This window comes from Coenobita brevimanus, chromosome 64 (genome assembly GCF_032717465.1).
Source record: "Coenobita brevimanus isolate Jiangsu-jjx chromosome 64, ASM3271746v2, whole genome shotgun sequence".
Lineage (NCBI taxonomy): Eukaryota > Metazoa > Arthropoda > Malacostraca > Decapoda > Coenobitidae > Coenobita > Coenobita brevimanus.
Genome location: NC_137017.1, coordinates 9,833,582 through 9,857,055, shown reverse-complemented (window position 1 = coordinate 9,857,055; position 23,474 = coordinate 9,833,582). Strand labels below are relative to the sequence as shown.

Here is a 23,474-nt window from a genome sequence, read left to right as displayed (position 1 = left end):
CTGGCTCTACTTTACAGGCCATATAGGAATAACACACACACACACACACACACACACACACACACACACACACACACACCGAAAATAGTGATTCCAGAATAATCATCAAAATGGGTCACATTCTATTCACTTATCATCCATTGTGCATCATCATCATCACCTTTCTCCATTTTTTCCCCCGTCTCTTCCAGTTCTGATACTCCATCTCTTTTTCTCTCCTCCCTCCCTGTTTTTGCCCTCATTACTTTCTCTCTCTGCCACCTTTTCAGTTTTTCCTCACTCTTTCTTCTTCCTTTCTCCCTCCTCCCCTCCTCTTCTTCCCTCCCTTCAATCCTTTTCTTCCCTCTCTCTTCCTTCCCTCTCCATTTCTTCTCACAATCTTCTTTCCTTTTTTCCTTCCTTTTAATCACCCTCTCTTGCTCTCACATCCCCTCCGCATTTATTTTTCCTCCTTCCCTCCCTCATTCTCCTTCCGCTTACTTCATATCCTCTCCCATTCTTAGCGAGAGAGAGAGAGAGAGAGAGAGAGAGAGAGACAGAGAGAGGGAGTCAGGGAAGATGGCGACAAGCATCTTTCCCTCTCTTTCGTTTCCCTTTTCCCTCTTCATCACGTCTCTCTTTCTCTCTGTCACATCCCTTACATGTCTGTATTTTCCTTTTACCTTCTTTTGTTATGACTGCACCGAAAAAAAAAATGGATGGCCGCCATGCCTCCGTCAGAGAGTGAGGGTAGAGGGGTGACTCCCACACCGGCTCCTGGGGTAGAACGCTGAAGGTCGTGAGAGAGGTCAGCTTGAGAAGAGACGGAGGGTGGGGGGATGTAGCAGATGGAATAGGAAGGGTTGGTATACTGTAATGAAGAGAGATGGGGGAGGGGGAGCGCGCACACACACACACACACACACACACACACACACACACACACACACACACACACACACACACACACGTCTACCGCTCCCTTTTCATCTCATTGTTCCCGATTGTTCCTTAGCCCTCTCATTTTCTATATTATTTCTCTCTTTTCTTCTTCCTCCTTCTCTCATTACATCCTTTCATCTCCCTCTTTACTGCTTTCATCATTCCTCTCTCCTCTCTCGTTATCCACCTTCCTTCTTACCCTCCTTGCCTTCCTCTCCTCGTCACCCTCCCTTCCTCCCAATCACATACAGCGTAATTTTTAGGTGGCACAGGAGGCTTCATAATACCTCTTCCTTAGCTATTTATTCAGTATATTACACCGTAGCATTTCTCTCGCACAAAGTTTATATCATTTTATTACAACACGTTTGTATCAGTATTATCCAAGAAGATACCCAGATGTAATATGCAGAATATATCGCCAAGGAAGAGGTTTATGAAGTCTCCATCTAAAATATAACCTTTATGCTTCATCTCTGTTATTCTCTTATTTCCAGTACTTCTATTAATTCTTCCACTTTTCCCCTTCCTTCCTTCCATCTCTCCCTCTTTCCCCCTTCCTATTCCAGCTTCTTTCTTTTCTGCTTCTCACTTTCCTTCTTCCCTTCGTCAGAATTGATTTAAGTGATCCTCCACCTGACCTTGCAATATGTCATATGAACACCACTATTACTGCCATCACACCAATCCTGCATGAGACATCCGTAGCTTGGACGGTGGATATTAGTGCTAAAGAGGTGACAAGTGATGATGTGTGGCACGCAGGACTGCTTATCATGAGCGTCCGACATATACATAGAAAAATAGAAACACTTTGCCCTCTACTTCCTCCCTTTTCACGATCGACTCATTTTCTCTCCCCCCTCTCTCTTCCTTCGCTCTCCTTCTCTCTTATTCTTACTTTCTCTCTCATTCATTTTATTCTCTTAATCCTTTTCTTCATTCTACTCTTTTATTTACCTCTCTTACTTTCCTGTCTCTCAGTCCACTCATTTACTTGCCACCATCCCTCACCCTCCTCTTCTCTTCCTTCTTCTATCTCTCCTCCTCCTCTTCCCTCCTTTCCTCTCTCTCACTTTCCTCTCTTTCCCTCCTCTCCTTCTCCCCTTCCCCTCCTAACTGCTATTTATCTTCTATATTATGTTTCTCTCTCACACATTAACTCTCACCCTGTTCCCCCCCTCCTCTCTCCCCACTCCTTCACCTTTTCCTCTTCCTCTTCTTTACCATAGTCCATTTTTCTGAGCATGCTGTCTCTTCTTTCCCACACTTTTCCATTTCCTTCCCGTCTCCTTCCTTCCTTTCCTCTCGTCGTCCTTCCACTACCTTCATTGTTTTCTCTCCTCTTTCCCTCCATCCGTCTTATCTTCCCCCTCTCCCTCCTTCTTTGTGCTTCTCATTTCCCTCCTCTTTTCCCTCCCTCCCTTTCCTCCTTACCTCTCTTCTCCCTCTTCTTTCCCTCCCTTCCTTCCCTCTTTTCCTTTCATCACCATCCACTTTTCTTTTCCTTCCTTCTTTTGCACTAATCTTTCCTCCTTTCCCTCTCATTCTTCTCTTCTTTCTCTCCTTTTCTACCCTTCCTAATTACTCCCCCCCCCTTTCTCAGTACTTTCTTTCCTCCTCTTTTGCTCCCTGTCTTTCACTTTCTATCCTCCTCCAACTTTTTCTGTCTTTCCTGCCGTTCCTCTCATTTTCCTCCTCCTCCTCTCCTGTCCCTCTCATCTCCTCTTTCCCTCACCTCATCCATGCATTCTCACATTCTTCTTCTTCACACCCTCAAGCACCTTCCCGTTTTCCCCGAGGGGGCTAGAGAATTCAAGGGCAAACACTCGAAAAACTCCGCTGTCTGCAGAGTGACGAATGGGTTACAACTGAGATCTCGCTCCCTCCTCTCTCTCACTATCCCTCGTGTTTACCATGCAGGAAAGAAAAGCTGGAAACGTGACCGGCGAATCTCGTGAATGGGCTCTCAACGGGTAACCACAGCCGAAGACGTTATTCAAGGGGCCGTTTTTATAAAGGATCCAAACCAACTCAAAGATAAACAAGTTTCTATATTATTTAGGTATTATCAAAGATCGTTTTACATTTCGTATCTTTCCACGTTAATGTTCACCCTGATTTGATTGTCAAGTATTTGATAGCTTTAGAAATGAAGACAAACGTATATGCAAGCGATCTGATACACGACCTGAGTAAAGGAAGGTTTGTAGATAGAGTCCGTGGTGTTGGTTCGGCGTGAGATGACGATTTGGCATCCATACATGAACTGGATGGAGTTTTTGTGGCGGGAATTATTGCTTTTGACTCCTGTGGGATCCGGCGGGAATGAGGAAATGGTTGGCGTGGGAAAATGGACGCACAGAAAGAGTTACTAAAGAATTGGTTTGCCGAAGGAGGACGCTTACGGTGAACTTATGTTTAACTCTCAAACCTCAGAGTGTTTTCCAGTGGTGTATAAAACTGTCTTTCCTTTATCAGAGTAAAGCAAGTAAGTCGTCTCCCGAGAATCAGGAGTTAAATCTGGAGTTCTTAACCCCCAGACCTTCAGAGGTTTCTCGGTGATTGATATTATCGTTTGTAGTTTAGTGATGTAAAATATATAAGTTTTTCCCCAGGTTTGAGTTTAGGAATTGTTTATCTGAGATAGCCTTTAATCCTTTCGATGGTGGTGGTAGTGAATTTACCACCAACAGTTTAGGGCAGCGAAGTCAAGTGGAACAATTTATGACAATGAAATCAGAACTACTGTAGAGTGGATTGCAGTGGCGAATAACGTCTATGTTAAACAGTATAAGTGCAGGGTAGTTCATACGTCACACTCTTCTTGCACTCTGTCGAACAACATTTCGTGTGTTCGGGGACGGTTCCATCAGCATATTTTTCACCTTCAACCGAGCATCATCTATTCATTTCCTACTTAAACGACCACACCCACGCAACCGAGCTGTTCCCGCAGCACCGGTACCCCAGGTGAGTTTCTAGAGAGGCGCTGTTTACGGACTACCTTGTTAATTAGTTGTTCCCTAAAATTTAGAGAGTTAACCCTTCTACTATTTGACTATCATAATTTCGCTCACTTGAATAAAACTGAATCAACTCTGACTATGACACCGATGTTCTCTGCTTCTCTTCTGTATTCTATTCAGCATCTTTAGTCACACCATCTCATACGAACCGTAAAGCCTGTGTGATCTGTTTAGTATATGCATCCGTCTGTCTGTCTGTCTGTCTGTCTGTCTCTCTCTCTCTCTCTCTCTCTCTCTCTCTCTCTCTCTCTCTCTCTCTCTCTCTCTCTCTCTCTTCCTGCTGTTGAAGAGAATTGTGACTAGTGATGCTGCGGTTCTCATAATCTCCTTGCACCACCTTCTTTGTCATGCTGATTATCTCTCTCTCTCTCTCTCTCTCTCTCTCTCTCTCACACACACACACACACACACACACACACACACACACACACACACACACACACACACACACACACACACACACATACACACACACACGTGCTTAAGTTTACGTGTCAGTGGTCAACTAAGGTTCCCTAATCGTGGGGTCAGAGAGAGAGAGAGAGAGAGAGAGAGAGAGAGCGAGGTTGACAGCCTTGCCTTTGGTGGTCTGGGGCTGGGCTGGTCAGACTCAATCACTAGTCAAGCCTGCCTCTCCCGTTACACTTGGCACCCTCTCCTCTCCTCTCCAGTTCTCTCCTCCTCCATTCTGCTCTCTTCCTTTCATATCCCGTTTCCTCGTCTCACCTCACATTCCATTTCCTCTCCTTTCCTCTTCATTTCCCTCTTCTTGTTCTTTCCTCTCCTCTCCTACCTCTTGTCTTCTCTCCTCATCTCGTATCCCTTCTGCTCCTCCCTCCCATCTTGCGTCTTCGCTTCTCTCCTCGTCCCTCCCTCCCCGTTTACTCTCCATTCCTCTCTACCCTTACCCTTCCCTCTCCTCTCCTGTCTCTCTCATCCCCTCCCCTCTCCTCCTCTTATCCATTTTTCTCCTTTTCTATCTTCCCTTGCTCCTGCCCGAACTCTCTTGTCCCCTCCCCTCACATCTCACCTTATCTCATCTCCCCTTATCTCATCTACTCCCCTTCCTTCTCTTCTCCTCTCCCCTCCCCCTCTCCTCCTCTCATCTCCTTCTGTCCTCTCCTCTTCTCTCGCCTCATATTTTCTCCCCCTTTTCCCCTCCTCACCTCTCCTCTCCACACTCAGCTCCTGCATTTCACGTGTCTTGACCTTTATTTTTTTGACATGTATATTAAGCCTTTGATAACTGCATATAGTGTCGTAACCCTTTCACATGGAAGACATCTGTTGTAAATTAAATAAAACAATTGTTCCCGAATATAAGATAATTTCCTCGCTAAATAATATAAATAATGGTTACTTATATTTATTGACTCGTTTCTTGTCACTTGAATTGTATTTTCGCTCATCAGCTTGCGAACTTGTTTTCTTAAGCTGAAGAAGATCGTCTGATGTAGGTAAGCATAAAATAATTAAGATGTCCTTGATCATAAAGGGTCAGTTACCTCCAAACACTAATATTCATGCCATCAGTCAGAGTTTACGGTATACTGTACACTTAAGGATCACTCCTGGGTTGAATACAATACTCTGTCCTTACTGTAACCTAAATGCAAGACCTGAATTTAGCTTGGCTTGGAGGGGTACATGGTTAGTTTTCTTCTGTTTTAAATCATTTAATATTTACGGAAATCTTATTCTTGTTTAGCCATTGACTTGAAATATAGATCAATTTTTTCTTGATTTACTGTTCAAGACCAATTGACCTTTTCGACAGTACGATGAAACTTTTTTTTTTCTCTCTTTCTTCCTACTGTCACTAGACCATTTCATTCAGTTAACTGAGACCTCTCATAGTAAAAGGGTTGCAAATGATCTCCGTCCAATATACAGTATTTAGGGGAGATCATATAAAAAATAAGAATTACATCATTTTTCTCAGTGTTGAATCTATTGGACATTACTTCTGACTTCTTCTGTTTGGAGGACATATCATTCTGAAATGTAATAATCCCACATCACATCAGAGCAAAAAAAAAAAAAGTAATGATATTGAACGGGCTAAAACACTAGGCCAACACAGAGGAAGAGTGTTTGTGTTATTCTTGTGCCTGATGTATGAGCAAATATGACTGTGATCTTTGGGATATTGAAACTTTTGTTGAATGAAGGTGAGGGTCGATAGAGTGCACTTGATTGAAAAGTAAATCTTTCTCTCTCTCTCTCTCTCTCTCTCTCTCTCTCTCTCTCTCTGTTTAATATATATATATATATATATATATATATATATATATATATATATATATATATATATATATATATTCATGTATCTACATCATCATCATCACCACCCTCATCATCATCATCTTTGGGTTATTGTTCAGTGAAGTTACTGCAGTTATCCCTCAGTTTCATATTTTATCAAAGACGTGACTTGCCTTAACAACAGCCCTACAATCAAGATATGAAACCTGGAAACCACATTTCTATACTGAGTGATAACACACCACACCCTCAATCACTTTCAAAATCTTTCATTAGGTGTGTCAGAATTCTCGAGAAGGGAAAGCATCATGGTGAACTTGAACTTGGGCGTGATGTTGGTGGGAATAGGTGGCAGGTAGTTATTTTTTTCCCTGTATGTCCTGAAATTGGCTAACTTTGCAATCATTCCATCTCAGTGCTAAGCTTTAAGAGAAAATTAACATGAAAGTATGATACTATACTAATAAAGAATAAGTGCAATGCAAAAGATTGTATAGTGTTTTAGTACCGTCTAATTCTGCCACTGAGCTTCAAGAAATTGGCATAAAAGGAGGAAACTCTCCACCAAGTTAACGTGGCCGTGCCTTAAGTGTCAGTGAATACATCATTACTGAATATACTGATAAGATGCAGGAATAAGCTAATTTTGCGAAGAGTTGAAGAATATCGACAGGGATGCGTTTCCCCGAATTTTTTGACAGGGGCTATTTGATCCTCTCAAAACGTGGTAACTAGAGACTTGTATTCTACAGTGGGTCTTTTTTTTTTTTATTGGACAGAATGGGGTCACTCCCAAAACTTGGATATGTCATGGTTGCGTAGGATTCGATGACCCTTAGTTATGAGGCAGAATGAGTATCCCTGGTTGCTAGTCAAACTGACCCTCCAATTTGGCTACACTTGGCCATCAACAGAGCTGAAAGGGTTTGAGATCTTTCCCAGGTTTCAGTTAGCGGGCTGTAGTTACTAATAGACAGTTATGCTGTTTTGTAGCAGTTTCCAGTCATATACAATTGAAACAAAAATTCGAGTTCTAGTTCATTACTTCATAGCTCAAGCCCTGCCTCCGGAAGTACATAGTTACGGTATTTAATTTTGGTACAGATGCATGTGATGTGAGAGGGGGGAGGTGCACTTTCTTGAGGTGTGGGTGGAGTGTCGGCAAGAGGAAGAGTGTGAGAGAAAGGAAGAGTGTATGGAGTCTGAACAGAGGGAGGGTGAAGTGTGGGCGAAGAGAGGGTTGAGGGTAGGGTGAGGGTAGGATGTGGGTAAGGGGAAGGGTGTAAGGTGTGAATGGAGTATGAGGTGAGCGTAGGCGATGAGAAGGGTGTGGGTAGGATGTACACAGTCAGAATTCCATGTGAGGTATGGGTAGGAGTCTGGGTAGGGAATGGACTATAAGGGTAAAAGTGGGTTGTGGGGATGGGGTGAGAAGAAGGATGTGGGTTGTGTGTGGGTGGTGAGAATAGGGTGTGGCGAGTGTAGGTGAGAAGGTGGATGTGGGTGGTGTGTGGGTGGGATGTGGGTAAGGCAAGGAATGTGTTCTGGTTGTGGGTAGTCACGATAGGATAAGAGTGGAGTGTGGGTGAGGGGGAAAGGTGTGGGTAAGGAGTACGTACAGCAGAGCGTGGAAGAGGGGCGCTGGCAATATGGATAGGGTTAAGCAGGGTGTGGGTGCAAGAAGAAAGTGTATAAGGTGTGAGTACGGGGTGTGCAAGGAAAATTATTTGGGAAGGGTTTTCGTTGAGAGTACACAAGTGAAAAATGTGTGAGGAGAGTATAGAAGAGCATGTGGGTTGGATGTACGTAATGAACTGACGAGGAAAGGATATGGATAGCATATGAAAAGAGTGTGGACGAGAAAATGGTTGTGGATTGAGTGTAGGAAAGAAATTTTGTGTTTTGGGTGGAGAAAGTAAAAACAGACGAGAAGAAGGTTTTATACAGAGTGTGAACAATGTAGGCAATGGAAAGGGTGTGTTTAGGGTGTGGACAAGTCATAAGCAACGAGGGTTGCAGATAAGATGTAGAAGACTGGAAAGGTGTGTGTGTGTGTGTGTGTGTGTGTGTGTGTGTGTGTGTGTGTGTGTGTGTGTGTGTGTGTAATTCACCGGGTCGGTCAGGATCACTTGATGGTCGTGATAGTCAGCTTTTTACCCTCCCGGAAGCGAGCTGAGAGCTCATATAGTCCGGTCTAAGGGCAAGGCTGTGACCTTCACACACACACACACACACCCGTCCCCTTGCTCCAGGGGGACATTAACCACCCACTTCGTCAGTGAAACTTTTCGCAACCTGAGCGAGGCGCAAACTCCTGTCCACCAGTTGGCAAGGGAGAACGTTACCACTGCACCAGCGAGCGGTGTGTGTGAGTGTGTGTGTGTGTGTGTGTGTGTGTGTGTGTGTGTGTGTGTGTGTGTGTGTGTGTGTGTGTGTGTGTGTGTGTGTGTGTGGATGTGGGTGTGGGTGTGTGTGTGGGTGTGGGTGTGTGTGTGGGTGGGTGTGTGTGGGTGTGTGTGTGGGTGTGGTTGGAGAGAGAGAATATGAGCAAGATAGGTGGGGTTGGAACGGTTCACTGAGCTCCTGTAGGCGTGACTCCACACCTGACTCACACATTACTATACTTTTTTTGACAGCAACAATGAGCAGTCTCGTATTCAAACCTCCTTCTGGCTCAGTCACCCCCACTTTGTCTCTGAATTCTGCTGGTAGTTCTTTTAACTCTGCAGTGGGAACGTGGAGGCTTCCTGCAAACTGTTTGCGACATGCTAGAGTGATATACTGTGACTGCAGGGAACAAAATTAGGGTGGATGTACTGTAAAAGAACAAACTTAGGGTCCACAAAATTAAATATACATTGTTCAGCAGTCCTGACTATATTGTGAAGTATATGGTATACTTCAAAAAGTGGACAGATCCAAACCAGTCATTTAACAGCCTCTCAGCTCATGCAATAAAGGAACCGGGACCTGCTTCTCCTTTTATTTATGTTTCAGACAAGTTTAAATAATTTTTCTGGCTTTCATCACCCCTATATGAATGCATACAACAAAATCAGGGTGATAAAGTAACATAGCCTAGGTTTCTGGATATTAATATATGCAATCTTAGTACTGCACAATAGTACAGTACTTATTTCTCACATGTAGTCGCTGTGGTGGGTGGTGATGGTGTATACACTCACTTGATGTATTGCTATCTCCTGGTGACTCCACACTGAATGATAAACCAAATAGTTTCCCATAATCCAGGAAACCACTTACTATATTGGATAGTAATCAACAAATCAACATTATGTGGCACACAATCAATGGCACAGCCTGGTCTCAACGGAGGGAGGGGAGGAGAAGCCCAATTTTAAGGAGGCCCAATGCAGTACATTATCCACACATTGAATAATCCAACATTTCAAATAGGGAAGCAAAGGTGTGACTGGAAGGCCCCTCATAGCTACGCAACTGTCCATAATGACTTAAATTCAAGAGCTAGTGAGGTTTTATTGCTTACTTAATGCTGGTTAGGGAATTGTGACTAGTCATGCTCCTTTTACATGTCTTGAATGGATAATCTAGGACTAGGCCTCTTTATTTTTGATGAGGAAAAACAGGAGTTTGTAGATTATGTGTTTGATCAAGAAGATGAATCAGTATGGTATATATATGTGATCAAGTAAGATAGCAATAGATACAGAGAAACCAAATGAATGGACATAGTATTGAAAAGGATGGATGGTGTATGGAGATGCTCATTCAAGTTAACAAAATTACGTTATTCACGGTTGAATGTAAATTGCATCTAAGAGGAACACTACAAAAAAAAAAAAAAAAAAAAAAAAAGGGCAGATTTTTTTTTGCTTGTGAAGTGAAACCAACATATTGGAGGCATGTTTGATGTATGATTGTGGGGTCCATTTCATTGGACACACTGTTTTGATAGTTCATCTAGTTTTGCACCTTATTGTTTCTGGATCCCACCTCACCTTATCTCTTAGGAAGGAATGAGGACTGAGATATTGATAAGGATGAACTATCAGTCTATAGCCAGAAACCTTAATCCTGGAAAAGGTGATCATAAACGAATCACCTACATGTTACTCCATCCTCGGTCATCAGGGTGTTCTCTTTCCAACTGACACTCTTCTCTTATACATACAGTATATTTCTTATACATACAGTATATTTCTTATACATACAGTATATTTCATCCTAAATCTCCTTTCCCTTTCCCCCTCCACCTCACTCATACACTCTCCTTATCAGTCTCTCATTCCCCATTCTCTCCATGTGGCTAAACTATCTTAAAGTAGTGCTTCTAATAATTTCCAGCACATCTATAGCAGCACCACAATGCTGCCTCCACTTCTTCATTTGTCTGTCAGTCTCTCCACGTAACTCCGCATGCTTCTCTCAAATAACTCATATCCACTGCTCTCTCTCTTGTTTTGTGTACTTCCAAAAGGGTTCTACCTTAAATTTCATACTTTAGTATGGGATCACAACACTGTGATGTGATGACTAGATTTTTTGCATATTCATTTCCCTGTTCCCTATCTTTGCTCTTAGTGATGTGAAACATTACAGTGGTTTATCTCTGCATTTGTAGGTAAAATTATAGACAACATATCTTGTTGTTCTTTGAAAAACTTATTATTTAAGAGTCAATACATCCATCCATCCATCCATCATCCAGTCATATGTCACCCAACGAGGAGCGTAAGAAGGTGTTTCATGAATGACAAAATTTTTGAGAAAATTTAGTATTGCAGGTCAAAATTATTAGTTTCATTATTATTATGTCTTTAATTCAACAAGGAGGTTTAATTCTTTTGTATTTCCCTCTCAAAACTTCATTTAAGATAAATAAGAAGATTTGGTGCGCTATTAAAAATGGAGCTTAAACTCAAGATCAGTCTTCAGAAAACCAGCCAAACAGTCGCACATAACCTATCTGCTTTAATAAACATGAAACAATCACTCTCCCTGACACTTGACACATCAGACACTGAGGAATGGATCATGAAAAAAAAAAAATGTCCTGAGTTTTATTTTTGTATGTGTGTGTGTGTGTGTGGAATCATAACAATGGACCAAAGTAAAACCAAACAAAAGTTAATAAGGTACTTTTCACCATAAAGGCTAGTGGGCCTCAATTTTTTTTTTCTAAACTGTAGACTTACCAATCAAAATAGCCTGTCACAAAAGCCTTTGCCAATGTCAAATTCAGACCTTAAGTATGACACAAAGCTTGTGAAAACACTGAGTATACTTAGTAATGAGTACATAACCTGCCTTAAAAAAATATGGAAGTCCACCCAATCCAAGCCTAATTCATGTGTATTCCACAGGTGTAGAAACAGAATCCAGTGACTGTAAAACTTTACATTCAGATCATGAGGGCTCAAACACAGGACAAGGGTAAGTGAACAAGAATTACGTCCTGCTTAAGGGTTAAAGTGAGTGATTAAAAATATAAGAGCAATGGTATGGGTTCTGATGGGTCTTTTGGAGCAATGTATTACTATCTACAGATACATGTGTCAACACTAAACTTAACGTTAAACATTACTAGACAATTATTTTGTAATTTGCTATGAAATTATTAGCAAAAAGGTGACATAGAGAGGACATACTGGTAGCTTGGACTCATTATTCAAGTTCAGATCCCCAGATGTGTAAAAGACTGAAAAGTGTACAGTACATGTGTTTGAGGGATGGTTAGAGTGAATGGAAAGACTGGTTAAGTCTGGGTATAAATGTTGTCATCATGGTTGCTGCATGTGATTTTTCAGGATATGGCATCAAGGGGAAGATAAAGAAACAGACAAATAAGTAGTATTTAATTGAGCATTACTTCAATTAGCAAAATCATATATTTTGTAAATTACTAAAATACAAAGAAGTTCAAATTTAGTTTACTCAGCATAATAAAAATAATGCAGTTTCTGAACCGATGCCTTTCCTTCAAATAGAAATGTAAAACAGAAGTAGGGACACTATCACTGTTTGTACTGATAGGGCAAGCTCACAATAAAAGTTACAACTCATCTAACAGTACTAGCAATGACAGATCTCAATCCTCATATGAAAGGCATATTTTTCTATATTCATTACCTTGCATCTAGATATTACAGATGTCAAACACACTTATACTGGAGAAAATCACAAAAACAATGATTCAGATCATTCAAATATCTGTGAATACATAATTATGAGTACATACTTAACTGCTATCAGCAAAATACCTGAAATTAGCAGTCAGACGTGCAAATACATGTTCACACAAACAGCTCTGTGCAGTGTTGAAACTCACTCTAAAATTCATTTAAGTTTGGTGAATAACATTACTCAACTTTGCAACCTTGTACAGCCCTGAATACTCTGACTAAAGCAACCTATGTATTAAAATGTACAGCCACAGTGTTGTTTTATACAAAACAAATATGGAACCATTATTTATTAGTTTACACATAAATTCATGTCCTGTAATTGTATGTTCATTTGTTCTCTCATACACATTTTCACATAATTTTTTTATATCTATATACAGTAGTTCCAACAAACTTGTTAAGTATATTTATACAAAAAAGGACACTTTACTGTGTTACCTTTGGAGATATTTGATTATCAAACATCATAGTAATTGAAAAAGCTTCCCATGTTGTTGTAAACTGATGTCATATATATGATAAAGGTTTGTTTTCACAAAAATTCAACTGCTGGTATATACACTTTGCTCTAAATTTAAGGATTTTTTGTATTTTTTACCTAATATGTATAAGTGATACAAAAATTTAGTACATTTTAAAATTTGAACACTTCCTTTATCAGGCTGTCTGCTATTAGCAAAAATCTCAATCAATGGTTAGCAATGGATGATACATAGGCTTCTTTTCACAGATCATTTCATTCCCCTCTATTACGATGGTAGCTCTTACACTGCTGGTATTCTTGCTACTTTCAGAGGATTTTATTCAGTTTAGGGGACTTTGTATCCAAGGGGTTAAACAAAGACTTCCATAACCTAAATAACTTTAAGTTGAATAAAATCCTCAGAAGGTATGAAGAAAAAAAAAAAGTTCTCACGCTGATGGGGTTAACAATTACAAACAGTTGCTCTGATACAAATTATCACTTCCACTCTCCAACATTACCCATAGTAAATACAAAGAAAGACTACAACAGGGTACCTCAACGTGCTGCAACAAAATTTATTCAAATGGCTCTACCAAACAAATGCCTTGCTTTGATATGAATGGTTATCCGCAGACATTAATTGTTTGTTTCTGAAATATTCATGTACCTGGCAAATGCTTGGCCTCCAAAATATGATATAATGGAGTTGTGTATCTTAGTTATTACAGTATACTGTCTTCCAGACCTGCCTGTAACCCCTTCAATCTCAAGGCAATTTTTTTTCTCTCTCTCTCTTGCTACTTTGAGATTTTCTCTTTTTTAACTTACAACACACCTTTGGTGGTGACGGGGTTACCGAATCATCCACAGATAGCAAAGATATACACAAAATACACATCATCAGACTCAATAAGTGTAAAAGTCTCAGACTGACATGATGATGAAAGGCTTAGTGCACGTTCAGATTTTACTGCACACAAGTTATAGCATAAAGTGTACTATAAAACTGTTTTACTAACATACTGCTAACTTAACAATGCATAATAATATAATGTATCTCTTTTTCACACACTGCAAAAGAAAACAGCATCCGAATACAGTTATGATTTTAAAAAGATGGCATAATATATACTTCACTGGATGTGGTGACTGAGAACTTAGTACAGTATAAAGAAAACTAATACATGCATCACACAAGCTAGGGACATTCAATCAGTGAACACTGGTAGATAATGAACAAAGCAAACGTTTGAAGACACAAAGTGCACATGACAAAAACACTATATGGTGGAAGGAAACTTAGTGGTATACTGGTGAGAGAGAATGACAAGGAAGAATGTCTGACAAAGTGAGAGAGGTAAATGAGGATAAAGTACCATGGAGGCAGTACTGTCATGGTCTTCCCCTGTCAAGGGTTTCTAAGCGGAAAGGAGGGCATCAGAGATGAATATCATATAAGTTAGGAAGGAATGAAGGAATGACATTATGCCATAGTAAAGTGGAATGGCATAGGATGTAAGGTAAGCTGGGATGGAATGAAAGATGGCAGTTGTATGTAGAACTGGAACGACTAATCCCATTGACATCTTGGTAAAAGGTCAGGTGTACTGAAAGGAAGCTTTAGAGAGATTAAAGATAACAGCTAAACCTGGATAAGGCTATGTGAATGTGTTTTGGTTGCAATCATTAACAATGAACTCTTAATACAGTGTCAATAACGGTTACTTAGATGATGAATGAACAGACAGACAGCAAGAAAGACCACCACATATCTGAATCCCTTCAATATGATGACATATTACTCATTTTAATCTTGTCGCTGCCGATGATTTTGTTAAGCTTTGGAAAGACCATCTGTACAGACATGGTTAGAAACAATTTCAGTTAACCTCATCCCAACCTGAAACAATGACCTGAACATAGCAAAAATAAACTAATAATTACATCAACAGACTGAAGGTATTAAATACATGATAACCATGGCTGCTCAGCATGTCAATGAACTATCTTACTTCCTGGCAATATCTTGATTCTGAACAAACCATTCAACCGTCTCTTTAATTCCCTGTCTGATGGGTGTGAATTTAAAGTCAGGCAGGTATTTTCTAAGCTTGGTGTTGCTGGCGGTTTTCTTGAACTGTCCGTCGGACTTGGAGGTGTCATAAATAACTTCTCCCTTGAAGTCAAAGGCTTCTATAACCAAGTCGGCTGCTTCCTTGATTGATACTTCTTCTTCCTCGCCCACTGTGTTAAGGGTCATAAATCATAATCTGAACATTTGTTATTGAGAAACAGGGTGACAATGATGATGGCATTAACCCTTGCTGAGCTGAAGACCTCATATGAGACACAAGGTAGGTCTGCGTGGGCCACACTGCAAGTCACGTATGAAGTATAATTTATATTGGTTATAAAACAATGACTCAGGGGAGGTAAACTAATTTACAAATAATCAGCACGGCAGGGGTTAATGATGATGATGGTAACAACATAGGCTAAGTAATATATATCAAATCAAATCAAATAATGTCATTCCTCCTTTTAAGGATGGTTAGCCATAGTACAGCTGATGTTTTCTATGGACTGGGAAGTAAACCAAGGGCTAAAATTAGCAGACTGCTTCCAACTAGTTACTGGAAACTGTTGGGAGACGAAAAAAATATCAAAGATTTCTAAGAACAGTTACATCAATATATGAATCTCAGCTTGATCTTTAACTGTTACTTCCTGCCTAGTAGTGATTACTGTGTGGTTACTTATCAAGATTGCCAAGCTTGTAATTATACTTTTCACTCTTATGGTATTCCTACAAGAAAAAGGTATACAACATGAATGACGTTGTTTGATTTAATTCATAACTGGCTCCCCTAATCTAAGCCTTAATACAGTAAGCATTACAGAACAGCTAAACAAAGAATGACAGACGTACAATTAAGCTGTAATAAAACAGACAGCTTACCTGAGAGAATGATAGGAGTGATTTCTGGGTATTCCCTTAGAGCCCAGATCATAAGCTTGGCCAGGTCACGTGAGTAAATAAACTGTCTGCGAGGCTTCCCACTGCCCCATACACAAAGGGTGGTGCCATTCTTCTGTGATTCGTGCACCTGCAATAAATGCTGATAGTTAGAGGCTATTCTCACTCTTAAATTTCAGCATCCAAGATACCCATACCATGATTTAAAAAAAAAAAAAAAAAAAAATCTTGATCAGTCCAAGCATAAACATGCCCATCATATAATCACACTCAAATTTAAGGTGAAAGAAAAGCATACTAGCTATAATCATAACTATCCACTTGGAGACTGATGTCCTTTCTTTCTCTTTGTTAGTTTACTCTTGAGGCTACCAATGTTATTCACTTTAGGAAAGGCTCCTTGTATTCAGACAGGTTTACCAAAGCTTTAACTAAACCCTGTAGTCTGAATACTCTAACCTACTCTAAACAAAATTATCTGGAGATGGCAAGAACATAATGGAAAAGATGTTTCTGGCTGAATAGGTAAATATATATACCAGTATATATCTATCTATCTATCTATCTATATATATATATATATACTTATTTATCTATATATAGTATATAGCCTAATTAAACAGGAACCTTATTGATTAGTCCAGGCAAAACGTGTCCATCCTCCAGGTTGAAGTTGTCATAAGGCCCATAAACATTTGTGGGGATGACGGAGGTGAAGTTGCAGCCATATTGTTCATGATACACCCTATTCATCACATCGATCATGCGCTTGGCCATGCTGTACCCATAGTTAGAATGGTGAGGAGGGCCATTATGAACCTGTGGCAAAGATTGTTCTTATTAACACACTCAGTCACCTATTACTCAATCTTTGCTGAATAAAACTGTTTGGCACTAGCCTGAACAAACTCCTGGTACCAGAGGTGCCCTGATCATATGAGAGGTAATGGCACCAATTAACATTCTCAGTTTTCTAGGATTAGCTCCCAGCTGAATAAAATTATCTTGAAATAGCAAGAATATGGTAAAAAAAAAAATTAATAATAATAATAATAATCAGAGGGGGGTTACAGTGGCAGTAATCCAATAATCAAAGTCCTAGCAAGTGAAAGACCCTAGGAACATTTCCAAATTGTGGACATTACAGCTCATAAGGTTTCCACACCAATTTACAAACCATTGTCTCATCTATTGGGTAGGTGGTCTTGTCTGGGAAGATGCAGGTAGACAGGCAGGACACAACCTTCTTCACTTTCATTTCTTTACATGACTCTAGCACATTGTCATTAATCTGCAGGTTGAAGCGCTGCAAAACGCAAAAGAGGATTACATAAAAATGTGCCGTAGAAACCAGCAAATAACTTGAATTAATCATGAATCATAACAACATATTATCGTGTAGGTATCTGATGAAGTAAATAGCTAAATTTTAAAGAAACTGCATGGTTGCTTTCATTAACTACATTATTACATGTTACAATTAAGGATAAATATCTCTAGGCTGTGGGTTCAAATCTCAGTTTTATACCTCAAACAAAGCACCGTACATGTACCGTACACCTACTTTATAAAGCTAGTATATACAGCATATCCTGTACAGGTACCAGCTACCTGCAAAATATTATTTATCACTTATAAGAAAGTGAATCCTACACAGCCAAATCCTGAATACGGAATCCATTAATATGGCACCTACAAGAAAGTCACAGTTATACTTCATATTGCGGTACAGCCCCCCAACCATGGCTGCCAGGTGGATGACATGGGTTGGCTTCAGTTTCTGGAACAAGGCCCTCGTCTCCTCAGCATTTCTGATTTAAACAGAGTTACATTACTTTGTACTAAATGTCCATGGTGTCCCTGCCTTTCATTAAAAGACATTAAAATGACATGATTATTTCATTTCTGCAACTGGTAGTTAAAATATATAAACAACTAAGTGAAAAATTAAGGCACAGTATCATCCAAAAGCCAAATTAGTTTAACTTTACAAATATAAAAGCATATAAAATATGACTTTTAAGTACCACTGAAACAAATGGAAGCCTCCTATTCTACTGACAGTAGCACTATACTATTCTTCAATGACCTTCATTTAACTATAAAACTCCCTGTCAAGCAAAATTATCCCATAAGAGATATTTAATGTAGCTAGGTCTTTTAGAGTATCATAGCTACAGGGTTGAAACAAACTGTAATTTTTAAGTTGAGTGGTAGAATACGTTTATCCCCTCACGGTATTCTTGATTCTTGGTAAAGTGCAGTATACAGACAGCATGACTACAGAGGTTATTAATATAGTAATTTATAATAAGTTTATGATAAACCAGAGATTGTACTGCCCATAACCTGAACAACTAATATTGCAGTACAGCATATGACATTACATACACTTTCAAAAACTATTACACTTACTTGAGGTCAGCATCTTTTGAACTGAGGAATATCCACTTTTCGTTCGGGGGGTTGGTTTCCTTGATAACTGACTGGATTGCCTGACCTACCAAACCAGAGCCCCCTGTCACTACCACAACCATTCCCTCTTTGCTAGCCATCCTTACAACCTGAAATATTAACGATAATAATAATAAGTACCATCAACACCAATAATCAAATGATAATTCTGTTAGTCCTACTACATCTAGCCTGTTTGTTTTCTTTAGGATATATCTGTACTTCTATTTTTACCCTACGTATCTAGTCTATGAGATTTAATGTCACACCATATTTAGGTTCTTGATAACTAGCCTACAGAGTTAGTTATGAAGTAACCTACTGGTGTATTGTGTCAGTCATAGCGACAATTTTCCATGGACAATCAAATTTTACTCTCGAAAAATTATACCTGTCTGTCAAAAGCACTCATTTAAAAAGTGTGCAATAACTCAAGTACAGAATGAATCGGTCTCAGTCAAGACATATTAATTTACTTACCTGGATGTCAGTGGAAAATGAAAATTAAAGTCTCCTTACAGCTGCACCCTCTATCCTTCTCTATCGAAACACTACAAGTGTTCGCCGCCGGATTTGTTTACGTGGTCTTTTCGGTTCAGACCGTCTTCCGTTATGTTCTTTTTATATTCTTTGAAACTCTGCAAGTTAAGGACTGAGCTTTAAAAATCTTATATACAATGCAACGAAACTAAAGATTTTGAAAGATGGTTTAAAATGTTTCACGCATTAAAATGCAGTACGGGATTGAGATTAGATATTTGCTCCACAGCTGTTGTTTACGTGGTGATTTAAATTTTATCTCGTTGCAGCAACTGGCTGTGGCTTCGACTTGTTTCTCTCGACTATTTCCGTGGCATCTAAAGACTTCTTCTTATTGTTTGGTATCATGCTTTCTCAAACACACAAAAAATTTACAATTTTGCCCATCTTAAGTGAATATCCCCACAATTTAGCAATTATAAAATATTTTGAATTAGAGGAATCTCGGATGAAAGCTTCCTCCTTTCACCTTACTTGGGGGTAGGGTGGCTCAGTGGTAGAGCGTCGAACTTGGGATCGGGGGGTCGTGAGTTCGAGCCACGCCCGGTAGTTGCTATGCCGAAAGGGGTAGCGCCCTCCTGTCACCTAGTAGGGCTATTTATGATCTTATAAAGTCTAGATCGGGGCTTCCTCTTTCACCTTACTTTCACTCAGATTTTCGTCCTTTCACGGCTTATTTCACGTTGTTCATGTAATCTATCTATCTATCTATTGCCAGACACCATAATCCCACAAAGGGTGGCCATTTGACACTGAGTTAGTTGTTTTACAGGGAGGGGCACCAACCCTCCACCAACCCACTTGTTGACACGTAGGGAGCACGTATGGTTTGGTTATATGGTTACCACCCAGCGTTGTAAATGGTTTCTTGGCTTACAGGAAACCATTTGTCTTGTCACTCAATGTAAAGCCACCTGTAAAGGAAAGAAATGGAATAAGAAGTGATAGGAAAGATAGGAGAAATAGGAAGAGAGGAGGGCAGGCACAGAAAAAGAATGATAAGAGCTAAGGAAGTAGGCGGCACTGTTCATGTAATATATATATATATATATATATATATATATATATATATATATATATATATATATATATATATATATATATTACGGTTTTACATCCTATCCATGACATTTCTTCGCGACTAGCATCATATTTTGGTGCTAATTTACTGGCAGTGTTTGGCCAAGTTGACAAACTCATGCTACAACCACTGGCGTGGTCAGCTGGCGATGGATGGCGGGATCAAGGTGGAGGCAAGACTTTAAGGAGAGAACACTATCGACACGTTGAAAAATGTGAAATTTCTAATGTGATATTGTAATAGGAAAGAAAGGGATTACTGGGTCAAAGAATGAGGATGCCAGGATGCCCCTGGCCCCTCCCGGACGCAGTATCCCCTCGTATATGTATATGCGAGGGGGAACTGCATACCCACATTATTTTAACAGGATGTACGGCGTACTTCCACTATTTTATCAGTAGGTGCAGCGTGCCCCACTGCCATAGGCGTAGATCCTAGGCTGAGGGAGGAACATAGCTCCCCTAGCACCTGGGTCTGGGGGATGACCAGTGTAATCATCCTTCCCTCCCCCTATGCAGTTCAAGCAATCCAAAAGAACTGCAGTTAAACCTATAATTACCCTCAAAATATAGTCTATGAAAATGTAGTTCCAGTCGTAAGATAACTCTAACTTTTTATCATATTTTAACAAAACTAGGTGGAAGGTTTGGGGGTCATCGAATGAGGAAATCTGTCGTCTTTTTTTAAAACAATACGTTCAAGGTCAGGGGCGTTCTTCCCTCAGTAGTTGCCGGCATAAGAGAAACAGTTTCTGTCCTATTTTAACCAGATTGGTAAAAGGGTTGAGTGGCAGCTCCTGACTTTTTTTTTTTTTTTTAAGAAGGTCACATGAAAAGGTCAGAGCTGATCTAGCCCTGTAGCCTTGGCCTTTAACTCGCTGTTATTTAAAAAAAAAAAAAAAAAGTTTCGTCATGGTCTAACCTCAGCCTTTCTGCCAAACTGAGTTAAATTCGAATAAAAACAGGCGTGAGGTAAATCGAAGTTTTTATCCGATTTTAAGCAAACTTGGTGGAAATGAGTATTCTTCAGTGAGGAAACCTATCGCTTTTGTTAGAGCAAAAAATCAAAGGAAAGGTAAGGGTAAGATCAAGGTTGGCCTTCCCCTGTGAACTTAACCTTTAACCTATTGTTCTTAAAAATAGTATAGTTACGTACTTGGCTACCCCTAAATCCTTCCATGAAATTTGGTTAAAATCGGATTAAAACAGTCGGACTTATCTGATTCCTGGGACGATTCTTACGGCATTCCTCCCGTAAAAATGATTCTTGGTAATGATAAACAGCATATATCCTAATTTAACTAACTATGGTGGAAAGATTGAGGGGCAGGCCATGATGGAACTTTATTTTTTAAAACAATAGGTCAAAGGTGAAGGTCACAGGGCAAAATCAGTTTTGACTTTGTCCCATGATCGCTACGAAACCTGAAATTTAATTATGGTGGAAGCATTGAAGGGCAGGCCATGATGGAACTTTATTATTTAAAACAATAGATCAAAGGTCAAGGTCACAAGGCAAAATCAGTTTTGACTTTGTCCCGTGATCGCTACGAAACCTGAAATTCACAATTAGCGGAAGAACATGAGGCACTACCCGCTAGCGCGGCCAACGTGGCAAGATAATATGGGAGATGGGGGGGGGGGGAAGGGATGAGTGATGAAGACAGGGAGACCAACTGAGAAGAGACAGAACGACGTGGAAACAATTTGCATGCGACCATTCCTTACGAAATTAAGGTTTCTATTGACAGATACAATGGACAAATACTCAAGTATTTTTCCAATAATATGCACTGTAGTAGGAGAGGTGCAAGTGAAACTGGAATTGCTATAGTAGTAGTAGTAGAAGTAGTAGTAGTAGCAGTAAGTAGTAACAGTCGCAACCTCAGGTTCATCAGAATTTCAGCTCGGTGGATTTCAGACCAAAGTTACCGTTCTTCCGCAGTCCACCATCCTCCTTTCAGAGGAGAAGGAGAATTCTGAGGGACGCTTGTGTAACTGGGGAACTCCACTTCCCTGTTATATCGATGCCACCACATGAAGGCTGTTATGCTTAGGTTCATTTCCCTGTCATAACTAACATTACTTTGGCAAGAAGAACAAAAAGAGGAGAGTGTAAAATTTTCCCCCGATGTTTGTTCTCCCAACAATAACAAATCATGGTTAGAAAAAGCATGTGACCATACGTCTGTGAATATTTGGCCTGTGTGGTCCATATATTGCACATCCATTACCCCTAACGCGCTATATTGAATCTCTGTTCAGATTAGAATGTTTTATTACTGTTGACCTAGGGTCATCTGGACAGGAACCAGGTGGACTGCAGACCGAAGTTATTTTTTCCTGCAGTCCACCACCTATTCCGTGGGTGGGGGAGGGAGTCCTTGAGTTTGTATAGCCGGGCAACAGAGTCGACCAGTTATACCTGTGCCACCACGTGAAGTCGTCCCTCTTCAGCACCTTCGATCAGATTGCGAGAGGTATACACGTAGACATACACACATGAAGCGGTGATCAATTCTTGCCCTTCTCGTGACATTTACGAACGTGTGTGTATGTGTGAGTGCGTGTGCGAGGAAGCAGTTCTCGCCCGCGAAGCGTTTAGTTCAGCAGCTTCCTCATTCTTCTCTATAAACAGCTATTTTTCACATATCCAGTGCGTTACATTACTAACAAAGTGGCAAAATTTAACAACATTTTATTCCTGAAAGCCACCCCTCAGGGTGGTATTCAGTCCTATGTCAAAGGCACTGTGGCTGTCTTCGACAGACATGGAGCTTTAGAAATATATACGAAACATTTGTGGAACATTAAGTTTTAGTAATGTCACAAAATCCGGAAGTTCTTGCTGGGTATGAAGAAACAACGGAGACATGGCTAAGTGATCCAGATGAAGCAATCGTATATGTTTAAAATTAACCTTCAATTGTATTTATTCTGAAACAGCAACCCTAACAAGAGAAAAATTGCATGCAAAATCTCCTGAACTTGCCCGCAACAGAAGACGACCAGAAAGGAATGCCTGGTAGTGTTGCGCAATCAATATCACCTCAGAGTATTATCGCCGTTTGACGCAGCCCCTCACCCCCTCACACACACAGCCTTGGGATAGGAAGAGAGCTGTCTATTAAGTTCACGTGAAAGCTGTGGAAGAAAACGGTTTATTATTTTCTCGTGAACGTTGTGGAAGAAGAGAGCAGTTCACTAGTTCCACGTGAAAGTTGGTGCAGAAAATTTCACGTGCAAGTTGTGGAAGAGATTAGTTTATTAATTTCACTTGAAAGTTGTGTAAAATAGTGATTATCTTTTCATGTGCACGTTTTGAAAGAGGGTTCAGGGTTATTGTTATTTTCACGTGGAAGTTGTTTAAGAAATTGATTATTTTTTCACGTAGGCTACAAGTTGTGAAAGAGAACTCCGATTATTATTTTTAGGTGGAAATCATAAAAGGGAGAGGTTATAAAGTTGTGAAAGCAAGCAGTTATTATTATTACGTGGAAGCTGTGTTTTACTGCTATGGCACGGATGAAATGGCTTTTAACTGGGGTATTTCAGCATATATATTTTTAGCATAC

At 40.0% G+C, this 23,474-nt stretch overlaps 1 protein-coding gene across 1 annotated transcript; it reads right to left on the bottom strand.

The window, feature by feature from the left end:
* Positions 1 to 14,766: 14,766 nt before the first annotated feature.
* Positions 14,767 to 18,389, bottom strand: Gmer (GDP-L-fucose synthase-like protein). The gene is made up of 6 exons (XM_080276287.1): positions 18,241 to 18,389; positions 17,522 to 17,636; positions 17,003 to 17,131; positions 16,453 to 16,644; positions 15,808 to 15,955; positions 14,767 to 15,092 (listed from the first exon to the last, which is right to left on the bottom strand). Exons 1-6 carry the CDS (start codon positions 18,378 to 18,380, stop codon positions 14,857 to 14,859), a joined length of 960 nt encoding a protein of 319 aa, XP_080132413.1. The 5' UTR covers positions 18,381 to 18,389; the 3' UTR covers positions 14,767 to 14,856.
* Positions 18,390 to 23,474: the final 5,085 nt, after the last annotated feature.